General features: G+C 37.8%; 1 protein-coding gene across 1 annotated transcript in view; it reads left to right on the forward strand.

Annotated features, from left to right (window-relative positions):
• Positions 1-21,075, forward strand: part of LOC136842589 (son of sevenless homolog 2-like) — a 553,642-nt gene that overhangs the window by 250,551 nt on the left and 282,016 nt on the right. Inside the window, 3 exon segments of the mRNA XM_067110139.1 lie at positions 9,511-9,551; positions 9,554-9,666; positions 9,797-9,904. Of these exon segments, the coding sequence (XP_066966240.1) occupies positions 9,511-9,551; positions 9,554-9,666; positions 9,797-9,904 (262 nt within the window).

Consider the following 21,075-nt stretch of genomic DNA (forward strand, 5'->3'; position numbering starts at 1 on the left):
CTCGCAGATCGCCTTCCTTGTCCTTGCCTTTGTCTCCTGCCTCTTCTTCATCTTCTTCTTCATCTTCCATTTTGCCCATCCTTATCAGATGTTGGAGGAAGAGGGATTTCATTGTCTCTCCTAGGAAGAAGTTTTGCAGGCAGTCTTCAGACTATTGCTCTTTTCCTTCTCCAGATACTTAGCCATCTAAGCACGTCCATGTTGTTCCCGTTCCTCCTCCTTTGCACAGCCATAATGTCAGATTAGTGCATGTTTGTGTCTCTCCTGCCTTAGAACCAGATCCTCACCTACTCAGTACGCGGAACAGAAATAGTTTGTTCGAGTCATTAGGAAGGATGTTAATGCTCCAGTTAAGAAGTCAATTGTGAAGCAACTTTCTCAGGAATACAGTAAACCCCCCGTATTCGCATTCTCATGATTCGCAGGATTTTCTTTGGAACATAACTATAAATTATTTGCGAAAAATTCAGCAATTCGCGGACTTTTTCGTAGAGAAATATTCACTAATTAGTGTATTTTGACGTTATTTCATAACACATTTTTATGATAAAATAATGATTTACTAATTTTCAAATATTATCAAAATTAATGAGATTAAATAATAATAATAATATTAGTTAAAGAGAATGGCAGCATCAGTGGAATTGATTTTATATATGGGCTTCTCAGTTCTTTGTATTATTTTCTTGTCAGGGCTGATGTTTGCTAATAATTGGCTGATGTTCATAGTCTGGATAAGGAATCAGTTTTTTGAAATATTAATTTTATTGCATAAAAGAAATGGAAGTTAAAAGTGGCATTTGATCACCTTAGAGTTTTTGGAAATCAGGCTTTGTCGTATCTAACTTCCATTTCTTTTATGCAATAAAATTAATATTTCAAGAAACAGATTCCTTATCCAGACTATGAATGTCAGCCAGTTATTTGCGAATATCAGCCCTGATGAGAAGAAAATAATAAGAAGAATTGAGAAGACCATATATAAAATCAATTCCACTGTTGCTGCCATTCTCTTTAACAAAACTTGCTTGAAAATGGAAGGAGAATGGCATTAGGTGGTAACACATTGCATCTTCACTTGAACTTTTGAAGTTCCAATTCCACAGTCCGACGGTGTGAGGAGTAAAGGACCCTGGAACTGAGAAGTTCAACAGCAAGGCACATTTACTGCACAGTGGTGCTGCTGTTCAACAAATCTGGTTGCCCTCGGCAGGAAAAGGGGATCAGGGATCAATTGTGAATGTGAAAGATCTCTATTAAAATGCAACTTAGGAAAAAGTGATAAACAAGATCATCCATCAGTGGTCCAAGCCATAGCTGCTAATATTAGGGAACAAACTTACCACCAGGAACCACTCTGTCTAAAAGAGATAAATCTCTGGCAGAAGCAGAAATCCACACAGGAAAACAGTATTCTAGTAAAGGAAGCACAAATGACCTAAAACAGGTTGCATAGATTTTATCACTGGTATAAATGTATGAGGCCATATAAACAATACCTCAATACGTAACTTAACTGCAGCATTTTCTGAAACTTTCATTAGATGTCTCTCAAAAGTAAGATGTGAGTCAACATTTACACCTAGAATAGTTAAAACTTCAGACTCGTTTAGGAAAGTCACATCCACCTATAGGGGAGGTTGGGGTGGAAAATCTGTACGAGATCTGCTAATCAATAGTGTTTCTGTTTTACTGGAGTTCAGCCTCATACCCCATAGACTACACCATTCACTGATACGTTCCATGTCCCGATTGAGGCTGAGGGCAGCTTCATTTCTTGTAAGTGGAGACTTTACTACACCCACAAGTGCTGCATACTGAACAATCTTGTTTCCAGGCCAACAACCATATTGCTTGTAGGCACCAAAAATAATAGTGGACCAGGAACACTACCCTGTGGAACTCCAGACACAGTAGGTCTTGGTTCACTAAAGATTCCATCAACAGCAATTCGCTGCTGCCTACCTGTAAGGAAATCTTGAATAAACCTAAAACATATCCACCCATTCCAAGATTCTGAAGTTTATAAATAAGTGCCTTATGATTTAAATCAAAAGTAGCACAAAAATCTATTTGAATTACTCTGCACTTAAAACCCTTATCAAAGTTCTCTTGCAAATGGCATGTCAAGTCTAAAAGAGCATCACAGGTACCTAACTGCTTTATATTTGCATATTAACTATCAGCTTACAATCCTTTAGATTCCACATACTTATACAGGCAATCCCTGGTTATCGGCGGGGTTCCGTTTCTGAGGGTGTGATGATAACCGAAAATTGGCAATTTTCAGAGGTTATCAGTGCCGAAAAGCGCCGATTTTTGGTTATCGACGCCTCTGTTAGGTATGTATCAGCACCAATACCCAATTATCAGCGCAGATAAGCAGAAATCTGTGATTTTTGGCGCCGAAAATTGCCGATTTTCGTCACTAGACAAGCACCATAAAACCAAATCGCTGTTAACCAAGCCCGCCGTTAACCGGGGACTGCCTGTATAGTGGCTTAAAAATAAGTTTTTCAGCAGCTTTGGAGAACACAGGGTGAATAGAAATTGGCCTGTAATTACTGCAGTGTGCAGATATGCCACTCATTGGAACAGGCACTGTAATACTAAGCTTGCGCTCATCCGCAATGATACTGCATCAACATAAAACTCTATAGAATCTTCTAATGTTGGGAGACAACACACTAGAAACTTAAAAAAAAGGGGGGGGAAGAAAACATAAGGATCTTCTCCACCCCAGCCATCGAGATTATCCTAGAGCAAAATGCAAATTTTGTAGGAATAAGTTGAGGATGAGAAGTATCAACTAAAGGGACATCCTCAGCTGATTGCTTAGCTTCAGAAGCTTGATGAAGCAGTTTAGCCTTTTCCCTAAAGGCCAGTAACCAATTTACCATCATTTGTTAATAGTGGTGGAATGGAACGTAAGCCTAACCCAAAGATAGATGATGCCAGTTTGGTCCACCAAAGATGAGGCTGAGTAATTCAAGTTTCCTCTTCAAAGAATTATTGTAATTTCTCTAGGCTGTATAGTAAGTTCTATTCGCAGCACAGCAAGACTCAACCAAAACAGTGTAATTTTCATTTGAACGATATCGTCTCCATGTGTTGAATTTGGTCTGTTTATCTTGGTAAGCTTGTCTACATGTATCATCAAACCGTGGCTGTCATTTGTCCTAAATTTGATAACCTTTCTTGGGACATATGTTATTAAAATAGCCATTAGCATTTTGTTTAACATCTTGGGATCAGGATCTAATATAGCAACTGAAATATTAACCCTTAACCCTTAAACGCCGAGCCTCTATTTACAAAAGTTTCTGCCGTATGCTAGCGGGGTTTGGGAGTTAGCGCCGAAGCGGAAAGAAAGTTTTTTAAAAAAATCACAGCACACTTAGTTTTTAAGATTAAGAATTTTCATTTTTGGCTCATTTTTTTGTCATTACCTGAAGTTTAGTATGCAACATTCAGAAATGAAAAAAATATCATTATCATATATAAATATTGGAATATATGATAGCACAAAAAAAAAATTCTTATATAATTGTATACAAATTGCACTGTGAGCAAAATGGTTAAAGCTAATGAACTATTTTTTTTTTCGTTGTATTGTACACGAAATTGCGATAATTTTGGTATATAACAAATTGTAGAACGATCAAAGCAACACAGAGAAAATATTATCACAAAATGATGCATGAATTCTTAACGAGCGGATGTAAAAAAAAGTTTTTTTTTCAAAGATTCACCATAAATTGAAATATTGTGCTAGAGACTTCCCTTTTGTTACAAAATGAAGGTAAATGATTGAATATTACTAGAATGTAAGAGGTTTAGCTTACAGTTGCATTTTTCTACCATTTCGGTTGAGTCAAAGTTGACCGAAGGTTGAAATTTCGGAACTTATTGTGATTTATATGAAAATATTTCAAAACTGATAGAAGCTACAACCATGAGTTATTTTTTGTTGTATTCTACATGAAATTGCACACATTTTCATATTTAAAGTTTTATATAACAGCTAATATAAAACGGTGCAAAAATTACGACAAAGTGACTAAAGAAATTCTGAGATTTTCAGCAGAGTTAGCGCACGGAGGTAAGGAAAAAGTTTTTTCCAAAAATTCACCATAAGTCGAAATATTGTGCGAGACACTTCTCGTTTGTTGCAAAATGAAGGTAAATGATTGAATATTACTAGAATGTAGGAGTTTTAGCTTACAATTGCATTTTCGACCATTTTGGTCGAGTCAAGGTTGACCGAAGATTGAAATTTTGGCACTTACCGTGATTTATATGAAAATATTTCAAAACTGATAAAAGCTACAACCATCAATTATTTTTTGTTGTATTCTACATGAAATTGCAACATTTTCATATACGTAACGTTATGTAACAGCTAATATAAAACAGTGCAAAAATTACGACAAAGTTACTAAAGAATTTCTGAGATTTTTAGCAGAGTTAGCGCGCGCAGACGTAAGGAAAAAGTTTTTTCAAAAATTCACCATAAATTGAAATATTGTGCTAGACACTTCTCGTTTGTTGCAAAATGAAGGTAAATGATTGAATATTACTAGAATGTAAGAGTTTTAGCATGCAATTGCATTTTTCGACCATTTTGGTCGAGTCAAAGTTGACCAAAGGTTGAAATTTCGGCACTTATCGTGATTTATATGAAAAATGTCAAAATTGATAAAAGCTACAACCATGAGTTATTTTTTGTTGTATTTTACATGAAATTGCGCACATTTTCATACATAAAACTTTATTAATGGCTAATAGAAAACTGTGCAAAAATTACGACAGTGACTAAAGAATTTCTGAGATTGTAAGAGCCTGACACCGTTTCTTCCAAACACGTGTGTTCGTGTGTTCATTGTCCATCGGAGTGGCGAGACGTTTGGCGTCTTCACAAAGAGAAACATACACACAGTTTCATACAGAAGATTCATTGGAACATTATGAGTACACGATTAGAATGCTTGCATGACAATGCAAGTACAGTAGTGGTGATTATACATACATCAAGACAACAATGGTTAAGGAGAAACAGACGGAAATATTGTATGGTTGAAATCGCGTTCCTTTAGAGAAAGAAAACGAGATTTTCTTGTTGTCTTGTCCACTCCGATGGACGACGAACACACGTGTTTGGAAGAGACGGCGTCAGGCTCTTACAAGATTTTCAGCAGAGTTAGCGCGGATGTAAGGAAGGTAAGGAAAAAGTTTTTTCCAAAAATTCACCATAAGTCGAAATATTGTGCGAGACACTTCTCGTTTGTTGCAAAATGAAGGTAAATGATTGAATATTACTAGAATGTAGGAGTTTTAGCTTACAATTGCATTTTCGACCATTTTGGTCGAGTCAAGGTTGACCGAAGATTGAAATTTTAGCACTTACCGTGATTTATATGAAAATATTTCAAAACTGATAAAAGCTACAACCATGAATTATTTTTTGTTGTATTCTACATGAAATTGCACACATTTTCATATATAAAACTTTATGTAACGGCTAATATAAAACAGTGCAAAAATTACGACAAAGTGACTAAAGAATTTCTGAGATTTTCAGCAGAGTTAGCACTGATGTAAGGAAAAAGTTTTTTTTCAAATATTCACCATAAATCGAAATATTGTGCTAGAGACTTCTCGTTTGTTGCAAAATGAAGGTAAATGATTGAATATTACTAGAATGTCAGAGTTTTAGCTTACAATTGCATTTTTCGACCATTTCGGTTGAGACAGACTTGACCAAAGGTTGAAATTTCGGCACTTATCATGATTTATATGAAAATATGTCAAAATTGATAAAAGCTACAACCATGAATTATTTTTTGTTATATTCTACATGAAATTGCACACATTTTCATATATTAAACTTTATGTAAAGGCTAATGGAAAACGATGCAAAAATTACAACTAAGTGACTAAAGAAATTCTGAGATTTTCACCACAGCTGATGCTTTCTTTTGGGATACGAAAGAAATTCACACTTGCGCAGCTGGGTCACGCTTGTAAACAAAACAACAGCGTGGTCCGTGAACTCCCAGCATCCCTCAAGGCGCTTGATTTAAAATTTTTCGCAAACGAGGCCTATAAGTATTTTTCCTCGAATATTTAAAAAAACTTTTTGTAGTCGACGTATTTTATATCCACTTGGCACCCGACAGACAACTTTTGTCGACATAAGATATGTCCAGTCGGCGTTAAAGGGTTAATGGACGGGAATCCTCATATGAGTATCTATAACAGGTTTTGGGTGATGGATGGGAATCCTCATGTGAGTGTTAATATTAGGAGCCATTCAGTTTGGATGAATTTGGCAGGAAAAATTTTCATAGCTCTTCAATGGGCCACAAATGACTTATGACAACTATTTAGCTCAGCACGGGAGAAACATCGATCAGTATGCCTTGAGATTTCAGAGGGGAATGTACTGCCTCTCTGTAGCTCCAGGATGTCTTTTTATTTATTTGCTCATAAATATACCCCAGGGATTGCTGTTGGTTTTAGTTCTTATCTTTTATGATAGCATGTCAGCTCTAATTGTAATTTTGCAAAAAAAGTGCAAAGAAATATTAGAAAAAAAATATATACCTCACAAAAAGTTACTGCATCTCCCCATCTCAGTAAATCTTGTAAATATTTTACAACAAATATACTCAGAATTTGTTACTGATTTTAGTTCGTATCTATTATGATATTGTGTGAGCTGTAATTATAATTTTACAAAATAAAATAAAATAATTAGAAAAAACATGCACAACTTGGTAAAATTAACATATTTTTATGAGTGTCTTCTAAAAGAGGCCTCACACAGGGTTGTTAATAGTCACTTTCAACTCCCTGTGGAAGGTAGGGAAAAATTTTTAGAATTTTTTTTCTTACACCATGCATTTGCTTATCTTCCTCTTTCCATGATGTGTTTTTTTCTTAAATTGGTCAACCACTTAAAGTTTGCCCAGTCTGGGGGTGTGCTTGATATATATTTAGCCTGTCCCCTAAGGGTTAAGTACCTGACAAGCTTCGATGATGTGATCCCAATTGGCTCTGGATTTTAGCCAGACCGTTTTTCCAATGGTGACATTAGGAATATACTGATTGACAGATATATCCATCTGAATGGCACAATGATCAGAAGTGCGTATATGTACACAGACCTTGGACTTGGCAATAGCTGGAACATGTGAATATGAGGTCTGATCCATTACCAGAAATGTGCATGGGTTCCTCAACTAGCTGGACAAAATTGGCGGATACACAGAACTTGAGAGCAGACTGGCCATGTTGATCTGTGGAATTTGAATTAAGCCACTTACTGTGCTGTATGACAGTCTCCACAAATAAAAGTCAACTTTGATGAAATGCCACATGTAGATGTAAAAACACACACACACACACACACACACATACAAAAGTAATGCTTTCATGATATTATGAGGTGAAATAAAAAATCATTAATTCCAGTAAAACAGAAAATGATCAACTCTCTTTTGTAGTGCTCTTAAAATGAATTTCATTTTTGGTAGATTGTTGTAGGCCAGGCTTTTAAATAAGTTTACCAAACTTATGTCTTATGCAACAATTCATAACCGTCTCTTTTAAGTAACAACCACTTACAAAAGAACTGACATAAACAACATTAGTATGACATAAACAAATGAATTGGGAAACAGCTGTTTTGCAGTTTTGAGGGATTGTACTTTAACATAAAGTATGTTAGTTTTCTTTTGTATACCCATTTTACATAAATAAAAATAATAATTCCATTAATACATTCATTTCTTTTAGCAACTGAAAAATGATTCCCCAAATTCTTTCGCTAGTAATACTCAGTCGGCTGATTCGAGAACATAAACATTAGTCATTCAAAATGGTGACCATTTGGCTTTCTTATATGTAATAGGATGGTGATATAACATGTTAATGATACAGTATAAATCAATTCGATAAGTAAAATATCAGTTTCATTACCATTACCTTTATCTTAAATACTGTACTGCTGTAATACCCTATTTAACTTACGCAATAGGATACTGTAAGTGTAGCACCCAGCCTAGGTCAATAGCTCACACATACACAGTTTGTATCTCGTGTATGGTAATACAGTATGGTAACAACAAATAAAGATACATTAATGGTCATAAAACTATGGTAGACATTGGGTAAACACAGGTAGGCTACCTGCCTACTGAATTTTGTCATTTACGAGAGAAAACAAGTAAAAAATGCGCTGAAGTTTCTTTGGAGCAATTGAGTTCTCTGTACAGCCACTACAACGTATAATCAAAGCCAACAAAATTAGATCTATCTTTCGGTGGTCTCGGTAATGTATGAGCCATGGCCCATGAAACTAACATGGCCCGGTGGTGGACTATCCTATATCGTTGCCAGAAGCACAATTATAGCTAACTTTAATCATAAATAAAATAAAAACTACTGAGGCTAGAGGGTTGCAGTTTGGTATGTTTGATGATTGGAGGATGGATGATCAACATTCCAATTTGTAGCCCACCTCAGTAGTTTTTAAGATATGAATGCGAGCAGAATAAAGTGCGGATGAACAGACAATCATTTTCTTTTACAGAAAACTAAAAAGAATGGGTTACCCTTTTTTCAAAGTTTATTTATGCAGTATATTTAGTTACATATATGGGGAAAATGGTTGATAATTGCCTTTTACATAAAGTATTAATTAAATTTAAAGTGTGATGGGAGTTGTTTATAAGCATACTGTAGTGATTGTTTACGGTCATGTGGTATTGACAAGGTTAGGTGAGGAAGGGTACAGAGTTGCCCTTGAACACCTCTAGATTTTTTTACTTGCCCTTATCCATATTTTGCCATTATCTGATGGGCTTTTGACTCTGTTAATCCAGATAATTGAAGGATTACTGTATTTAGTTCTATGGTTATTCCGTATTGACAAGGTATGGGGAGTAAGGGTACAGAGTTGCCATTTTACATCTGTAGAGTTTTATTTGACTTTTTCCAGATTTTGACTCTATCCTGCAGGGTTTTGACCTTGTTACTGTGTTATTGAGGTTTTTCCGATTTGTATTTTTTCGAGTGCCAGGTCATGAGACCAAAGTCATAAATCAAATCCAATTTCAATTTTTGGTAGCTATTTAAAAAACTATATGGTAGTGACTTCAAACTGTATTATGTTGCAGTTGGAAATGCCTATGTAATATATTCACAGAGGGGGAGTCCTTGCATTGTTTAAGAAATGCTGATATGTCTCCTGAACAAGAACACATTGTTTTAAGTGAGTTACAAAAAATGACAATTTTACACTTCACATTGCACATTTATATGGATACAGTATATCTGAACTGTGCAATTTATAGTCCATAGAAATGTTAAGTTTAGCCATAGGTAAGGTTTAGGGTATATTGTTGCCTTGAAAGTAGACTAAACCTGAACATTAAAGAGCTTAGTATCACTGTATATCCATTTCTCTGTCTGCATAGCTTCAGAGATTTCTTTCTTTCCTTTCAGTATGTTAGAACGAACTTTAGACAGTATATTATTAGACGAGGAAAACAGCATCCACTAAGACTGCCAGACCCGTCTGTTTACCAGTTTGCCATTGAAGATTCAGAGTGTAATATAATCATCGAAGAGAAAGAAAACTCAGGAACCCCACTCATCAAGGTAATGTTGAGGGAAAACATATGTTGATATTATAATACAGTGAATATATTTAAAAAGGTGTGCTTGATATGAAGCATGTATTTGTTCATATTGGTTTTGAAAAATTATTCATAGCAAATTATTCTTTCAGGGAGCAACCCTACCAAAACTTGTGGAACGATTAACATACCACATGTATGCCGATCCAATGTTTGTACGGACATTTCTTACAACATATAGAAGCTTCTGTACACCAGCCGTAAGTAATGAAGTGCCTAAGGTTTTGTAATGGTCTTAGTATGCATTATTAGTTACTTGTGTATCTTAATTTTGCTGTATTTATATTTAGTAATCTTCTCTACATTTTGTAAGGTGCTATCTTGTAAGTTTTTTACATTTCAGGTGTATTAACTAAGGGTAAATTAATTTTATAGTAGAAATTATATCGAGATGTTTTGTAGTTGCTATAATTTAGAGATCTATTTCATTGTTTATTTTTTTTAAGAAATAAACAATTTGATGGTGCTAAAGGTGATTTTCCTATAAGTAACTTACCAAGTAATTACATAGTTAACGTTTCTACTCACATGGCAGCCTTTTAAAAATTCATGATAGTGCTTCTATTTATTTTGTGTAGGTTACAAGCCTCGCCCACTATTGGAGCACCCGGGAAAACAACCTGGCAGGTAAGCTCAATTTTGCTTCTGCTGGCTCGTTGTACACACTGGTGATGTACATGTACAATTGCTTTGTTTTTGGTAGCCTACAAGTTATTGTCAGCTTATTAGCCTAGTTTTTTATAGAATTACAACTAGGTTAACAAAATCTTATGTTCCTCATTCAAGATGCAGTAAATGTAGGGGCAAGAATGTAGTAAGGAGAAAACATGATGAATGTTCTTCTTGGGATGAGAAGCAGTGGAAAGTGCTTAAATCGCACTTAAATAAATTAGAGAGGGACAGGAAGAGTAAAGTGGCACCAACAGAGGGGTAGTGGAGTCATAACTAGAGAAATGGAGGAAGATACTGGAAGACAGAGGTTTAAAGATCAGTAGGGAGAAGACTGAAGACCTAAGTTTTAATGAAGATCAAGACTCCAAGATTAGTATGGAAGGGACAAGGTTGAACTGAATAAAAAAATTTAAGCACCTTGGTTCAGCAGTAGCTGATGATGGAAATTTGGATGTAGAAGTGACACACACAGTGTGGGCTGGGTGGAAAAGCTGGAGAAAGATGTCAGGTGTCTTGTGCGACTGCAGAATCAACATAAAGGTTAAAGGAAGAGTGTATAAGACAGTAGTGAGACCATCTTTGATGTATGGAGCAGAAACATGGCCAGTAAAGAGAGTGCAAGAGAAGAAGTGGGATGTGGTAGAGATGCAAATGCTCAGGTGGATGTGTGGAGTAACAAAAATGGACAGGATCAAAAATGAAAGAATAAGAGGAACTACTGAAGTCGTAGAACTATCAAAGAAGGCCCAGGAAAGAAGACTGTGGTGGTATGGCCATGTGATGAGAAGGGATGAGACATATGTAGGGAGGAGAGTGATACAGATGGAGGTGCCTGGTGGGAGAGCAAGAGGAAGACCAAAGTGAAGGTGGATGGATGTAGTTAGAGAAGATCTGAGAGACAAACAGTTGTCAGAGGCGATGTGTTTGGCTGAGCTAGGTGGAGGAAAGCTGTCAGAAATATTGACCCCACATAGAAGTGGGAAAAGATGCAGAGAAAGAAGGAAGAGTAAAGGGGCTTCGAGAGCCGAGAGACGGCCACTTAGCCTAGAAACTACTAAACTAGAAACTACTCCTAAACCTAGTTTAGTAGCTAGTCCTGCTCTTCCTTCTCTTCCTATTCCCATTTTTTCTACTAATACTGGCCCTCCTCCTATCCATCCACCTACTCCCATGCTGGCTCCCTTGCTTCCGACCCTATTACCATTGCCGGTCTCAAATTTTGGTTCAATAAGAAGGTAGGCCTTGTAACTAGTACAGTGGCGGAATTGGGAGTCACTGAGAGTGATTATGGATAGAGAGTTCGCCTAGACGAAGGTCCCTGTCATACTCCCCTGAACCTGGGAGAAGACATACCGGAAATCCAAGGGAGGCCGATGGGGTTTGCCCACGGGTAGTCACTCCCTCAGTTGAGCCTGTTGCACTATCCCAGGCGTCGACAGATGGCCATTGGAAAGGTGTCTCATTGGGAGTGCATCACTTGTCTTCAAGCTCCGAAGATTCCATCACGAACAGGAGGCACAGGAAACGTTATCTGGATGCTTCATGACCGCTTAAGCACCCTTCAGAGGATGTGGGTCATCGTTCAGACCCACTTCCAGTTAAGCAGAATCAGAAGGCCAGTACTAGCCCACAGCCTTCTTGTAGTTACGCTGTAGCTATGGGACAGTCCAGAAGCCTTCTCACCTGAGCACCCTCTCCTGGCTCCCAAGCATCCAGTGTCCTCGTCATTGGCTCCAAATAAGTGACAATAAGCTGAAATAATGAGCATTTTAAAGAAAGCTCCCTCTGCTTCCAAGACTTCTCATGATGTTATCCTGTCCCTGGTCTCCTCAGAATAGGAGGAGGTTGATCAAGAACTTGCTCCTCCTCCTTCCTATGCAGCTCTTCTTCTGTATCTTTCAGAGAACTTCCCCACCTTTTTCACCCTAGCTGCCACGGTCTCGCCTGCCTCGACTTATTTGAAGAGGAGTCATCCAGACGACAGGCCAGACTCCCCAAGATGGTACATTCTTTGTCCTCCAAGAAGTCTCTCAAGGAGATGGGAGATTGACTTTCAGCGAAAAGGGAGCAAGGGGAAGCTTCTTTCGTCTTTCATCCCTCTCGCATAGTTCATAGGAGGTATTTATCATCCTTCATTAGGGAAGCTCCTTCCTTGAGAGTCGCTGTCTCTTCTTGACGTTCTGCGTTCTCATCGGCAAAGGTAATGTTTTTGTCACCGGAACTAGATCACCTTGTTAAGGATCCTTTCAAGGTTTTTAGCTCTCTTGACTGGACAGTGGGAGCTCTGGCTAAGAAGATTGAGGACTTCCAAGATTTATTGGGAGACATCCCCTTGGACTGGCTAGGAATCTTGTCCTGTGCAGACACGGCCATTAGAGGTGGCTGTCTAGAGCTTTCTGCTTTATTCACATTGGGAGTACTTAAGAAGAGAGAGCTCTGGTGCTCCTTTACTACTAAGGGAGTCACTCAGGTGCAGAAATTGCCCCTTTTATTTTCTCCTCTAGACAAACTTCACCTCTCTCCGCAGGACACTGTTAAGGAAATTGCATTTAATCTTCAGAAGAGGTCGACACAAGATCTGTTTGTTCGACCCTCCAAGCACCCAAAGGATTCACCTTCCTTTGCACCCAAGATGGGCTTTCCCCTCTAGCAGCAGTCCTTTCATGGAGGTAGACTCAGATCTCAGTGTAGGCCCCGTTCTGATGTAGGTTTCACATCAAGGTCCATTAAGAGGGGCTCAGCCAAGGCAGTGCCCAAAAAGTGAAAGTGAAGTCCTTCATGCGCCAGTAGGAGCCAGACTCCTGGAGTTTTGGAAAAAGTGGCTGGTCAGAGGAGCAGAGCCATGGATCATCAAGGTTCTGAAGGAGGGCTACACCATTCCATTCTGGGAGAGCCCACCATTAGTCACTTCTCTCATTGTGTTGTCAGCTTACTCGAGAGGCTCAGAGACATTCGTCCCTTTTGGAGTAAGTTTCCTCCCTCATCCAAAAGAAGGCCATACAGGAAGTTGAGAACATCAACATGGAGGGCTTTTACAACCGTCTCTTTGTGGTTCAGAAAACACTGGGGGGCTGGAGACTAGTTTTAGATGTAAGTGCCCTCATTTTGTCCAAAAGATGAAATTCAAGATGGAGACGAACCATTCAGTCCTTTCATCCATTCACCAGGGCAACAGGTTTGTTTTTCAGGACAAAGTATATCAGTTTCAGGCCCTTTGCTTCATCCTTTCGACGGCTCCTCAAGTGTTTACTTGAGTCTTTGCTCCTCTCTCAAAATGGTTCCACTTGATAGGGATCAGTGTACAGTGAACCCCCTTCCAGGAGATCGTCCCACACCCCCCCGAATAGGTCAAATCTGCAAATGCTTAAAACCCCTAAAAACACTTAGAACTGCCCATTTTAATAGCTTAAAGAAAATCCTGTAAGAATGCTTATACCTAAATATTTTAATAGTTTTATCACAAAAAGTGCATTTATTCATGAAAATTATATGAAAATACAGTAATTATTGAATATTTCTCAGTGAAAAATACCGCGAATGGGTGAATTTTCTGCAAATGATGGCTAGATATGTTCCACAGAGAAACCCGCGAATGCATGAGAACGCGAATACGGGGGGTTTACTGTAACTCTGTATCAGGACGACTGGCTTCTTCAATCCCTGTCAAAGGAAAAGTACATGAAGGACTTGCACAAGGTTTTGCTTCTTACCAAGGAACTGGGTCTTCTTTTCAATCTACAGAAGTCTCAGTTGACCTCGTTCCAAGAGATCCCATTCGGGGATGACTCTCAACTCTGACTTTTCAGGCTTTTCCATCTCCCAAGAGAATTTCCAGCTGCCTTCAGACAGTACACAGGTTTATAGCCCTTTCATCTTGCTTGGCTCAACAATGGATGAACCTGCTGGGGACATTGGCATCCATAGAGATGTTTGTCAAACTGGGCAGACTACATATGAGAGTTATCCAATTCTTTCTGAAGGCCAACTGGGACAGGAAAACACAGCCGGACACTTACGTGTTTACAGTCATCCCGGGGATCACAGCGGACCTGCAGTGGTGGCTGTCCTAAGAAAGACTGTCAGAGGGGAAGTCCTTTCAACCTTTGAACCCCAACCTAGACTTTTACTCAGATGCCTCGGACTTAGGCTGTGGAGCTCTTCTGGAGAATCAGGAAGCATTCGCCAAGTGGACCCTAGAGGAACAAAGTCTACGTATAAATATCAGAGGACTGAAAGCGGTCCATCTAGGCCTTCAGTTTTTCTCTACCTTGGTCCATAACAAGACAGTGGTAGTCCATGCGAACAGTGCCACGGCCTTAGCATACATCCGGAAACTAGGCAGCACTCATTCCTTTTTTCTCTGCCAGGCAGCAAGAGACCTGCTCCTGTGGGCGGATCAAAATCAAGTGACTCTGGTTTATTCAGAGGAAATTGAATGTTTTGGTGGATGAACTGAGCCACCAGAAGCAGGTCCTTCCCACCGAATGGACTTAGGATCCTCTGGTCTGCCTAGATCTTTGGAAATTGTGGGGCAAACCAACATTAGACCTGTTTGCCGCCTCTAAGAACCATCGTCTTCTTCTTTTGCTCTCCAGCCCCAGATCCTCTTGCATGGGCAACAGACGCTATGCTGCAAGACTGGTCCAATCTGGATCTGTATGCTTTTCCTCCCTTCAGCATGATTAGGGAGACGATAAACAAATTTCAAGTCCACCACAACACAATTATGACTCTCATAGCTCATTTTGGCCCCTGGAGGAATGGTTCCCGGACCTTCTTTGGCTATTGGTGGATTTCCCAAAAACCATCATTACTCAAACAACCCCACTTCAGAAGACACCACCAAGGGTTGTCTGCTCTTCTTCGGACAGGCTCCAGACTGTCCGCAAGTTTGTCAGAGCAAAAGGCTTTTCAAGGGGAGCTGCAGAGGCTATTGCAAGATGCAGGCGAAAGTCTTGTAGCCTCATCTACCAAGCTAAGTGGGCAGTCTATAGCTGATGGTGCCTCAGGCACAACGTCTCTTCTTCTGAGACATCTATAATGCAGATTGCTGATTTCCTCCTATCTCTGAGGAATTCTAGGAATTTGTCTTCCTCTGACTTTAGGGATATTGAGCTATGCTAGCTCAGTTTTTAAACACAGAGGCCTGGATCTTTCGTCAAACCGGACATTAACAACCTGATCAAGTCCTTTGATACATCAAAACAGAGGAAGGACAGTCTGGTCTCTTGGAACTTGGACATAGTCTTGAAGTGGCTGACAGGTCCTTCTTTTGAACCCCTTTACTCCGCCTCTCATAGGAACCTCACTCATAAGACAATCTTCCTCTTTGCGTTAGCTACTGCTAAACACATTAGTGAAATTCAAGCCATCGATAAAAGGGTAGGTTTTTCCCAAGGGGATGCAGTTTGCTCCTTTACCCTAGGTGTTTTGGCCAAGAACAAGGACCCGTCCAAGCCCTGGCCTTGTTCTTTTACCATTAAGAATATAATGGATATCCTTGGCTCCAAGGAAGAAGAGAGAGTACTTTGTTCTGTAATAGCCTGAGGTACTATGTGAGTAGGACAGAAAATATCAGAGGTTCATCCAGAAACCTCTGGTGTTCAGTTAAGAACCCTTCTTGCCCCCTAAGAACACCTTGTCGTTCTTCCTGAGAGACTTCATTTTGAAGGCACATTCACAAATCCAGAAAGACATGTTGCCTACTTTTAAAGTGAAAGTTCATGAAGTCAGAACAGTATTTACCTCTTTAGTGTTCAGGCAAAATATGTCCCTCTCTTCCATTCTTCATTCGACCTACTGGAAGAGTATGTCTGTTTTTGCATCCCACTTTTTGAAGGAGGTGGAAACAGTTTTTGATAATTGTGGTTGACATGGTATTGGATGAGGATTCATGGGAAGCACTCATTTTCTCTTACTATACTTTTGCCTTGGTGTAGGGTTTTCTAGTTCTTGGGGAGCCTGGGGATACAGTGTACCTGGAGTACCCTCTAGTCTTAGTGGATGGGTTGTGGTGTTTTCGGTGTAGGTGACAGCATAATCTGGTTGTTTTTAAATTTGGTACTGCACCCAGGGCAAGGGCACTTTCATATGCTTTGCTAGCCATTAGGCTTGTCCTCTGCTACAAAGCTCCCACTTAAGTAGAAGTGACCCACTGCTCAACCGCCATGCCACTACAGGTTAAGATGAGCACCAACCAGAGGCAGTATTCGCCTTTAGTAGCGCTCTTACCAGGTAAGGAAACAAAAGCATTGTATTAATGTTGGTAAAATTTTCTATCTCAAAGTCATTACCATACTTTAATGTTTTGGAGTAGAATATGTCTACATATCCCACCTCCATTCAATGTGGGATTCATCTAAGTAATTACTTGGTAAATTACTTATATGAAAATTACATTATCATAATAACATTGTTTCACATATACTTACTAGGTAATTACAGAATCAGAGCCCACCCTCCTTCCCTCTTATGGACATAAGGGCACAAATAAAATTGACCTTACCTGCCAGGTTGTTTCCCTGGGTGCTCCGATAGTGGGTGGACTTGTCACCTACACGAAAACAGTAGAAGCACTACCGTGAATTTTTAAAAGGCTGCTGCACAAGTAGAAACGTTAGCTATGTAGTTACTTGGTAAGTATATATGAAACTTAATTTGATTATGAAAAGGTCATATTTACACTCCATTGCCCCTGTCTTTCCCCAATATAGTTATTTACCTTTAGTAACCAGGATTATTAGGTATTTTGATCACTGGCAGTGGGATGATGTACAGGGTTAAGGCCTTAAGTGCTTTGTCTCCTTGGCTTCAACTCTGGATGCCTGGTGAACCCTGGTTAAAAACCAATAATTAAGTGCGGCGGTCATTGTCCTTAGTCAACTAGAAACTGTGCACGCCAAGGAAAGGGCAAGATCTATCATTTTGTGTATCTAAAAAGTGAATCTCTCATGGATTTTACCACATTAATGGATAGGCAGAATTTAGAAATTGTGACCAGTTCCAGGCATCAGAATTTCCCAGTTTATAAGTACTGTGCTAAGGTTAAATTGAAAATTGTAAGAACTTAGATTGGAAGGATAGAACAGGTAGAAAATGAATTCAAGCTCTATGAACTGGACATCGTAGCTGATTGTGATTCAGTGGTGCAAAGGTATTCGAAAAGAGATTGAACTGGAATGATGTGCATATTTATTCATGAAGAGCAGATGCAATTGCTAGAGGAATGGGAATAATATTACCATCAAAAGTGAAAAGGCACTGACCATATTTAAATAAAAAATGGCAGTACAGTATGCGCACTGTATGTTGGTTGGATGTGCTGCTCCAAGAAGAAAACTCCGTGAAGAAATAGATTAAATTTTATAGAACTGCAGAATGGTGTGGGTGAAATATCAGAGAGAGAAATCAGAATTGATGGTGGTAGTATGAATGCAAAAGTTGTGTAGAACAGTGAAGATATAGAGAATGTAATGGGCAAATAAGGCTTCAGAGAGATTGCAAACAAAAATGAGGATGCAGTTTATTAGTTTATGAATGTAAATAATGCAGTAATTGGAGATAATACACATGGACATTTATGGGTGTAAGTTCTAGTAACTAGAAAGATCACAGCCATTAATTAAAAAAAAATACTGTGGAATATTAGTAGCAATAGAGGAGCAGATGACATCACTGATAACCAGTGGTAGTTGAAAACGAACTTTTAAATGTTCAGTATCATCACTGCTACTTGCATCTCTTTTAGTTTGTAAGTATTGTACAGAAATTATTGTTATTAACCCTTAAACGCCTACTGGACGTATCATACGTTGACTAAAATTGTCTGTTGGGTGCCAAGTGGACGTACCGTACGTCGACTACAAAAAATTTCAACCTTCGGTCAACTTTGACTCGACCGAAATGGTCGAAAAACGCAATTGTAAGCTAAAACTCTTACATTCTAGTAATATTCAATCATTTACCTTCATTTTGCAACAAATTGGAAGTCTCTAGCACAATATTTTGATTTATAGTGAATTTTTGAAAAAAAAAAACTTTTTCCTTACATCCGCGCGGTAACTCGGCCGAAAATTTCAGAAATTCTTTCGTCATTTTGTCGTAATTTTTGCTCTGTTTTATATTAGCCGTTGCGTAAAGTTTTATATATGAAAATGTGCGCAATTTCATTTAAAATACAGCAAAATACAACCCATGGTTGTAGCTTTTATCAGTTTGGAAATATTTTCATATAAATCTCGATAACTGCCAAAATTTCAACCTTCGGTCAACTTTGACTCGACCGAAATGGTAAAAAAACGCAATTGTAAGCTAAAACTTATACATTCTAGTAATATTCAATCATTTACCTTCATTTTGCAACAAATTGGAAGTCTCTAGCACAATATTTCGATTTATGAATTTTTGAAAAAAACTTTTTCCTTACATCCACGCCAGAAATTCTTTCATCACGTTGTCGTAATGTTTGCACTGTTTTATATTAGTCGTTACATAAAGTTTTATATATGGAAATGTGTGCAATTTCATTTAGAATACAACAGAAAATAACTCATGGTTGTAGCTTTTATCAGTTTTGAAATATTTTCATATAAATCACGATAAGTGCCAAAATTTCAACCTTCGGGTCAACTTTAACTCGACCAAAATGGTAAAAATGCAATTATAAGCTAAAACTCTTATATTCTAGTAATATTCAATCATGTACCTTCATTTTGCAACAAACTGGAAGTCTCTAGCACAATATTTCGATTTATGGTGAATTTCTGAAAAAAAAAACTTTTTTCCTTACGTCTCTTGTGATAACTAACTCGGCGAACATCTCAGAAATTCTTTAAATCGCGTTGTCGTAATGTTTGCATCGTTTTACATTAGTCGTTACATAAACTTTTATATATGAAAATGTGCACAATTTCATGTAGAATACAACAGAAAATAATTCATGGTTGTAGCTTTTATCACTTTTGAAATATTTTCACATAAATCACGATAACTGCCAAAATTTCAACCTTCGTCAACTTTTAACTCGACCGAAATGGTCGAAAAACGCAATTGTAAGCTAAAACTCTTACATTCTAGTAATATTCAATCATTTACCTTTATTTTGCAATAAATTGGAAGTCTCTAGCACAATATTTCGATTTATGGTGAATTTTTGAAAAAACATTTTCCTTACATCCACGTGGTAACTCTCGCCGAACATCTCAGAAATTCTTTTCGTCACGTTGTCGTAATGTTTGCACCGTTTTATATTAGTCGTTACATAAACTTTTATATATGAAAATGTGTGCAATTTCATGTAGAATACAACAGAAAATAACTCATGGTTGTAGCTTTTATCAGTTTTGAAATATTTTCATATAAATTACGATAAATAGAAAAAATTTGACCTTCGGTCAACTTTAACTCAACCGAAATGGTCGAAAACTGCAATTGTAAGCTAAAACACTTACAGTCTAGTAATATTCAATCAATTAGCTTCATTTTTCAACAAACAGGAAGTCTCTAGCACAATATTTCGATTTATGGGGAATTTAAAAAAAAAAACATTTTTTTACGTCCGCGCGTTACGGATTCATGCATCATATTGTGATAATATTTTCTCTGTGTTGCTTTGATCGTTTTACAATTTGTTATATACTAAAATCATCGCAATTTAGTGTACAATACAAAGAAAAAAAAATAATCCGTTAGCTTTAACCATTTTGCTCACAGCGCGATTTGTATAAAATTATATATGAAAATTTTTTTTGCGCTGTCATATATTTCAATATTTATATATGATAATGATATTTTTTCATTTCTGATGGTTGCATACTAAACTTCAGGCAATGACAAAAAGGAGCCAAAAATGAACTCTTAATCTTAAAACTAAGCGTGCTGTGATTTTTGAAAAAAACTTTTTCTGCTTGATTGCTAATTCCCGAACGCCGGCATACGTGAGACGTTTTTGTAAATAGAGGCTCGGCGTTTAAGGGTTAATGAACTTAGGATATACAGTATATACATTATTTGGAAAATACTGCATCTTTTGGTAAATTTATTAGGGAAGATGTAAGACATCCTGGGGAGTATGACTGAGGAAGTACAAGGAGGGTTCTATGGTTAGGTGAAAAACTTACATAATCAAATCATTACTCATCAAGCTCGTAAGTTATTACTGTCATCATCATTGCTTTGGCCCTGATATCTTTTTCTTCAGTGTCCCAATGTCATCTGCATCATTATCTAATTAAAGTGTAAAATCATAACTTTCTTAAAAAAAAAAATTCTGAGCTCTAGCTGTTAAGGTGGCTTTAAAGGTAAAAAGTACATGTATAATGATTTCTCTATGAAGACATTATGTACACTGGATACATTAGGGATAGAGTACCAGAAGACAAATGTTTTGGTCATATAAACACCTTTTCAAAAATCCATTAGCACATATATTATACGATACCTATGTTTACTATAACTATGAGGATCTTTTATATTTACACATTTTACATATCAGTTTATGAACTGTTTGGTGAAAATGGTGTGCGGCCAGCCAGGATTGAGGGAGGAGAGATGGGATCCCCTCAAGGAAACCTAAATGGTTGCAGTAGGCAAATGGTGATAAAATCAATTCTATTCACATTTTGCAAGGATAATCAAAGGAATCGATAGTGTGTGTGTGTTTATGTGCGTGTATGTTAGAGAGTGATTGATAGTAATCAAC

Source organism: Macrobrachium rosenbergii, chromosome 10 (assembly GCF_040412425.1).
Source record: "Macrobrachium rosenbergii isolate ZJJX-2024 chromosome 10, ASM4041242v1, whole genome shotgun sequence".
Taxonomy (NCBI): domain Eukaryota; kingdom Metazoa; phylum Arthropoda; class Malacostraca; order Decapoda; family Palaemonidae; genus Macrobrachium; species Macrobrachium rosenbergii.